The 7,523-nt window shown below is 36.6% G+C and overlaps 1 protein-coding gene across 2 annotated transcripts; it reads left to right on the forward strand.

The window, feature by feature from the left end:
• The first annotated feature begins 593 nt into the window (after positions 1-593).
• On the forward strand, positions 594-3,040 carry LOC149813081 (uncharacterized). 2 transcript variants are annotated; one of them, XM_089990970.1, is made up of 2 exons: positions 594-722; positions 1,061-3,040. In XM_089990970.1, exon 2 carries the CDS (start codon positions 1,122-1,124, stop codon positions 2,553-2,555), a length of 1,434 nt encoding a protein of 477 aa, XP_089847096.1. In that variant the 5' UTR covers positions 594-722; positions 1,061-1,121; the 3' UTR covers positions 2,556-3,040. The 2 variants fall into 2 exon arrangements, with proteins under 2 accessions (XP_089847096.1, XP_089847097.1); XM_089990971.1 differs by lacking the exon at positions 594-722 and adding an exon at positions 752-884.
• Positions 3,041-7,523: the final 4,483 nt, after the last annotated feature.

A 7,523-nucleotide genomic window follows, 5' to 3' on the forward strand; every position in this document is an offset into this window, starting at 1 on the left:
GTACCTATATACATTTGTGACAGGATAAAACATTTTGCTTATAAGAAGTTGATATGATAACTTTTCTAAGGGCAAGTTTGGAAGCTTGAAAAATTCTCATAGAAAAAGAAATTTTTGCCTATGAAAAGTTTTGATATGATAACTTTTTAAATAAATTTTTTTCTCTTGTGTAGCATGAAAACAACAGAGTGAAAATTGTGAGAAAAATGAGCGAGTGCCTTGAAAATGGTGGTGGTGGGAGGAAGATGAAGTTTGGAGGAAGCTATTCTTGTGGCAACCCATGGAATAAGATGTGCTATTGGTGAATGACTGCTTTAATGTAAAAAAGAATTTTTTTTATAAAAACTTTCTTTCATTTGGAATGATTGATAAAGTTATCATTTTTCTTTCCTAGCATTTTTCTCAAAAAAAAAAAAAAAATCGTTTTCGAATGATTGAAAAGTTATCATTTTTTCTTTCCTGCCTGCATTTCTCCTACCATTTTCTCGCTTCCAAACTAAATTAGGTTGGGTCCGAACGTAGGCAGTTCTTCGGACCGGATCGGGTCGAAGCGACCCACCTAGACCTCTAAATCCCGGTGATACATGCTCGTTGATGATGAGCCCTCTGTTCTTCCGAGACTCTGCCCTTCCTCCCCTCGACCCATCCTCCCTCCCTTGGTGGCGAAGCTTCCGACGAAAACGGACGGCTGTTTCCTGTCAACTTAGGAGCTACAGAGGCCGGTATGAGTGACCTTTCTCTCTCTCTTTCTCTGCGTTTTTCCGCCATTAGAAACCCATGCGTTACGGTCTCATGGGTTACCAGCTTGTCTGCTGATTCTGCTCTTAGTTTGGATAGTCTTTACCTTACTAAAACGAAGAGGCGGCTCCTCAAAGTAGAAATATGTATGTATCTGCTGAATGAGAAGAAAAAGATAAAGAAAAGCCCTAACTAAAGATGCCAAGAAAAAAATTTATACGCTTTTGGGATCGCATTTAAAGGTTCCATTGTTTGTCGTAGTTAAAACGTTCTGACGTATGGACGAATACCCATGTTTCCTTTTATGGTGAATTCTGTGCAGGTAAGAAGGCGGTGGCGATTCCTCTGCTTCACGCTCATCAATCCCCCTTTTCTTCCCAACCATGGAGAATTCTGGTGTTTCGGTCTCTTCCAGCGTTTCACCATCCCGCCCTTCTCCTAAAAGGTTTATAAGGCAGCAGGTTCCGGATTCTATCTCAAACGATCCCGCTTTGAAGGCAGCCATGTCTCTCCTCCCTTCCAACTACAACCTGGAGCTGCCCAAGTGCATCTGGAGGATACGGCAATCTGGAGCGAAGTGCGTAGCCCTTCAGTTCCCGGAGGGCTTGCTCATGTATGCACTTGTTATATGCGACATCTTTGAGGCTTTTACGGAGATAGAAGAGTGCTTTGTTTTGGGTGATGTAACTTACGGTGCTTGCTGCATTGATGATTTCTCAGCTTCTGCTCTTGGTGCTGATCTTCTTATTCATTACGGTCACAGTTGCTTGGTCCCCATAGACGTAACGAGCATTCCGTGCTTGTATGTGTTTGTTGATATTCAGATTGATGTAAAACATTTGGTTGGTGCCATAAAGAATCAGTTTGCACCTCAAGTGAAGCTTGCATTGGCAGGAACAATACAGTTTGCTTCGGCTATCCACGCTGTGAAAGCTGCGCTTGAAGACGATGCTGATGTCCATACCCGTCGGAAGATAATTGTGCCCCAAGCAAAGCCATTATCTGCTGGGGAAGTCCTGGGTTGCACCTCGCCTTCCCTGCCCAAGGGCATGGTGGACGCTGTTGTTTTTGTTGCAGACGGGCGGTTTCATCTCGAAGCATTCATGATTGCCAACCCTGAGGTCGAAGCATTTCGCTATGATCCTTATCTCAAGGTTTTGTTCTTAGAGAAGTATGATCACAATGGCATGAAAGAAGCTCGCAAGAATGCCATTGTACAGGCTCAAGGAGCTCGTGTCTGGGGCATTGTTCTTGGCACGTTGGGGCACCAGGGAAATCCAAGGACCCTTGAGCATATACAGCACCGTCTGACGGAGAAAGGTTTCACATCAATGGTGGTTCTCTTGTCTGAAATCACGCCTTCTAAGGTTGCATTGTTTGAGGAATCTGTAGATGCTTGGATACAGATAGCTTGTCCTCGTCTTTCTATCGATTGGGGAGAGTCATTTCGTAAACCTCTGCTCACACCATTTGAGGCTGAAGTTGCTCTTGGTTTTGTTCAGCCTTGGTGGGGTAGAAAATCTTCCTTGGTTGGTGAAGCTTGCAACCTCAGCAGTGAGAATGAATGCTTGGCTTGTGGGAAAACTTCCACTGGTGTATGTGTTGACAAAACGACCATTGTAGAGGGGAAAGATACAACCAAAACGGTGTTGGATATGCAAAAACCTGAAAAGCAGTTAGGGAATTCTGTAAATGATTATCCAATGGATTATTATGCTCAAGATGGAGGGCCGTGGAATTCTTCTTATGCTAGGAAGAAGACTGTACAAACTAGGTCACATCATCTTTCTACTTCGGGTAGTACTGTCACTCACTGAATGGTCATCATGATTGTCACGCCCCTGGTCTCTTATCCTGTTATCTTGTTCCCAGGGGGATGTAGGCTGTGAAACGTTAAGTTGGAGACTTCAGTCTGTCTTCTTTAAGGAATCTTTCTTTTCAGTTGGTCATGGGTGAACCATCCAAATCCCACCAAAAGGATTTGCTTCGCAATAGGCTTCCCAGACTCTGCTCACACCTGCAGGACTGAACAATGAGTGCTTAATTTGCATATGGATTTTGACGGAGCTTGCCCACATCGAATGCCTAACAGTAAGATGGTCTTCCCGGCCACTTAATTGCAAGAACTGCTTCCACTAAATCAAAAGTCAAATGTCTTATCTATGCGCATGCTTTATGGCAACTCCTGTAATTCATGTGAATTGTGTTCACATACCAGATGCTGAAATGCTGGGAAATCATATTTTTCATGCTTCACTTGTACTCTGTAAAGTATGGAAGCAATGATTTCATTTACTTGATCTTTGATGATGGTTTAGATTGTTTTCAATGTGGCAATTAAATGATTGACTTGGATTTTAAATATTCATGTGAAAAGGAAAATGTCCATTTCTTTGAAAGCAACTGTGCTTGCAATGGTAAAATTACTGCATGGTTTATGCCATTTCCTAATGCAATATATGTTCCAATCCACTTTTAAGCAGAATTGCTACGTGTAATATAGGTTTCCATATTGATGAAGCTGCCCATTATTGCTTATTCATTTTATCTTTCTGAAATATCATTTTATTTTTTAATGATAAAATGACACATTGGGCTGCACTTTTTCTTATCTTTTATCTGGGCCATGCATGTTTGCATACATGGTTCACTAGAAATTTCTCTTTGGTGGCTGCACTAGATAACTGGCTTATACACCCTCATTATGGTGGCATGCTCCTACTTGGAATTGCCAGTCTTCAGTCTGCTCCTCGCCCAGCATTCTCACTAATTCCTTCACACTTGCTTTCTTCTATCATGATGGTCTTTCCAAGTTATGTTTACTCAGCTGGGTCAATCGGCATGACCTATTAGCTACATATTATATAGCTAAGACCAATATTTGTTGTTGATGTTAACCAGAACCAATTATATTCGATTCATAATGCCTCTAAAACTGGTTTGATAAACTCTAAATTGAAAAATTGCAGTGTGAGAGGTCCTGAACTCAACTCTTAAATTGCCCTCGCACTGCTTTTTCCAATGCTCATAAAAAAACAAAATTTTTGCATCCAATATTTTACATATGTATGATTTGTACGTCTACCAATAGGTTTAAGTGCTCACCTTTATTTCCCTGTATCTTCCTTCAAGAGGTAGGTGGAATATATTAATAAAACTAAAATGAACCTTCTCGTGTTATCAAATACACTCTTGGCAAGAAGATGGTCTCAAATTTTAAAGCTTTTATTTAATCTTAAAGCATTTATGGATCTGTTCCTATTAAGAAAATGCAATTTCTGTGATAAGTTGTAGGATTGGATATAATTGATATTTTGTGTTTTTTCATGGGTATTCTAGTCATGTTAATTGTTAAATGTGCGTACTTTTTTGTGCTTTTCATATACAAGGGAATTATTGTAATCTTCCATATGGACGCCTGAGAATCCTAGAATAAATAATACAGGACGTCCCAACTGAATGAGGTTTTGAGACTTCTACAACCTCTCCTCTTCTTCATCTTTTTCATGTTTTTTATGTGCAAGTATTGATTCTATTGAACAACATGAAGTTGATCTCAGTTACTATCAATGTTGTGAAAATAGTTGAGGCGTAGTGAGGCATTCCACCAAAAACCGAGGCGAGGCGTAAGCCTCGAGGTGTAAAGCGTAAGCCTCAAAATATTTTTTTGAAAACTTTAAAAAAAATATCCAAAAATACAAATAAATAAAGAAATGCTTTATTGATGAAATAACAACCAATAAGAAATAGAAAATCTCAATTAAGTACTAAAAATATGAGATTAACATATAAAAGTAACTAAAAACTGATTACATAACTGGAAAATATATGAGATTAACCCAAAAAAGTTAAAATATACTAAGAAACTGATTACACAACTGAAATAACTGAAAAATATATGAGATTAACCTACAAAAGTTAAAATATATGAGATTATTCTAAAAAATATGAGATTAACATATAAAAGTAACTAAAAAAATGATTACATAATTGGAAAATATATGAGATTAACCAAGATAAAATATACTAAAAAACCGATTATATAATTGGAAAATATATGAGATTAACTAACAAAAGTTAAAATATATGAGATTATTCTAAAAAATATGAGATTAACATATAAAAGTAACTAAAAAACTGATTACATAACTGAAAAATACATGAGATTAACGAACAAAAGTTAAAATATAATAAAAAACTGATTACATAACTGAAATAACTGGAAAATATATGAGATTAACCTACAAAAGTTAAAATATATGAGATTATTCTAAAAATATGAGATTAACATATAAAAGTAACTAAAAGCTGATTACATAACTGGAAAATATATGAGATTAACCAACAAAAGTTAAAATATACTAAGAAACTGATTACATAACTGAAATAACTGAAAAATATATGAGATTAACCTACAAAAGTTAAAATATATGAGATTATTCTAAAAAATATGAGATTAACATATAAAAGTAACTAAAAAACTGATTACATAACTGGAAAATATATGAGATTAACCAACAAAAGTTAAAATATATTAAAAAACTAATTACATAACTGAAATAACTAAAAAATATACGAGATTAACCAACAAAAGTTAAAATATAGTAATATATTAAAAAACTAAATACATAACTGAAAAATCTATGAGATTAACCTACAAAAATCTTGTTGTAAAAAAAAAAAAATTTTTTTTTGCGCCTCAGACCTGCTCCTTGAGGCACAGAGGGCCGCACCTCAAGGCGAGGCGTGCCTTTTGCGCTTCAAGGCGTGTTTTTGATAACACTGGTTACTATTAATCCAATTTATAGATCTCCCCATGTCACATGAACACTTCACTTAGAATGCGTATATTATCGTGTTTGATACAACACAAACGTGACACTTCATGGACATAGTCAAAGCCATGTCTGAGACAGTCAACATTGTGCTATTAACTTTATTGATTTTCTTTTATGATCTTTATTACTTATTTTATATTCACTTGTTCTTTTTTCTTTTAAATTTGTCCTCGAATACATTATATTTCAATTTTAACTTAGTTTTAGTGATTTAAAATTGATGTTCAAGAGTTTACATTTGAGATGATATTGATGTTTTATTGCTTTAGGTTAAGAATTGCACACACGCACACACATTTGTGTGTATGTGTGTACAACTGTTTTTTCGTGACCTACTTTTTGAGAATTGCCTTGTTGTATCACGCCTATTTGCATTGTCCCCTTCCCTCATCCGTATCCATGTGGTATATCTCCTTACTCAATCTTTTCTCTTAAAAGCTCTTCAAATCTTGTTTTACACCTTATTAAAGATTCTCTGGTTCTCGGTTTCCTATTCTCTCCCCCTCTTGAATCTTTTGATTTTCCATCCTATTCTTTTCTTAGAATATCTTCCTTGTTATTTCCCATGCCCAAAACTGATCAGATCATGGATCTGAACAAAATTTTCATCATAAACAAAAAAACGTTAATGGCCTAGAGTTTGTTGATGTCAACTGTATGGTTAGTTGACATCGCCAGACTAGCGAGCTGGCGTAGCAAAGTTTCAGACCTGATTCCAATCTCAGCATGAAAATTCCATTCTGTTTTTATAATGTGACATACCCCTGTCTTCTTTACTCTATTCTTGATTGTATTTTTCGTCCTGTTCTTCTTGTTTTACATATGGTCTCTTTCCAGCTTCAGCTTGTCACAGAAACTCTTAATTCATCTTTTTTACATGGGAAAACCAAATATTTCCCTTTATCCAATGTTCAGGATTAATGGGACACCTGGATGGATCTAATCCTTCCCTGCCAAAGCATCTTTATTATGAAAAGATTGATGAGAAAGGTGTGAAAAACATTTTTTCGTCTCTGAATCCATTATATTCGGATTGAATGAAGAATTGTATGTGACAGCAACCCTATCATTGGAAGTGGTCATTTCAGGTCCCTCGAAGTTTGTTTAGCTTACAATTTACAGGCACTTTTATATAAGTGGTTCATTCAAATTTCCAATTTATTAATATTTCAGCTCATAGAAAAATTTAGCAATCTTTGGTGAGGCACTTTTATTGTGGTTGGGTATTTTAACAAGACAAAGTCTGTCATTGACAAGCTTGCTGCCACTGGGGGCTCAGTCTCTAAACAAGACAAGGTGATCCGAACTTTGTGGACCTAGACCAGAATGACCATGCATATCACAGCTTACATTTGAGGAATAATGTTCATTGATTCTCCAACATGATTCCCTCTTTGTTTCCAGGATGTGGATGTGATCTACGTGGTTTGTTCAGTAGGAATCAAGTTTTGGGTCATCTGAGTATGACATGTCAGCAGGTTTTTATAAGATTTCAAAAATCAATTACACAAAATTTTCATAAATTTCAAAGCTCATAAAATCATACTTCTTTTATGAGAAAAAGATGATCCAACAGTCAGATTCGAGGAACTAATATATATATATATATATATATATATATATATATATATAAAACAATCGACAATAAAACAATCGATTTATATCAAGGGTGGGGATATATAATCATGGACTGGTCGCTACAAAGGTTGAGGAACCAAGGGCAATTAACCCACCAGAGTGCAGGATCCCATTAGGGCGACGAACAAGGACAGGCGACAATTCATTGATTAATTAAATTATTATATAGATGTTAGGGTCGGATGGGAGTCTGCCTGCTTCTTGAGTTCCTCTACCTGCCCAAAGGAGAGCTGAAGCGAGGAGTGGAAGTGATCTAGAGTGTTTAAGCTTCTTCCCTACGGTTAGTCGTTTGTCCCCTCCTCAGCGCAA

Source organism: Nuphar pumila, chromosome 16 (genome assembly GCF_984573655.1).
Source record: "Nuphar pumila chromosome 16, dmNupPumi1.hap1.1, whole genome shotgun sequence".
NCBI classification, from domain to species: Eukaryota; Viridiplantae; Streptophyta; class Magnoliopsida; order Nymphaeales; family Nymphaeaceae; genus Nuphar; species Nuphar pumila.

Coding starts and splice junctions, on each gene's coding strand:
- LOC149813081 (XM_089990970.1), top strand. CDS start 1,122: ATGGAGAATTCTGGTGTTTCGGTCTCTTCCAGCGTTTCACCATCCCGC.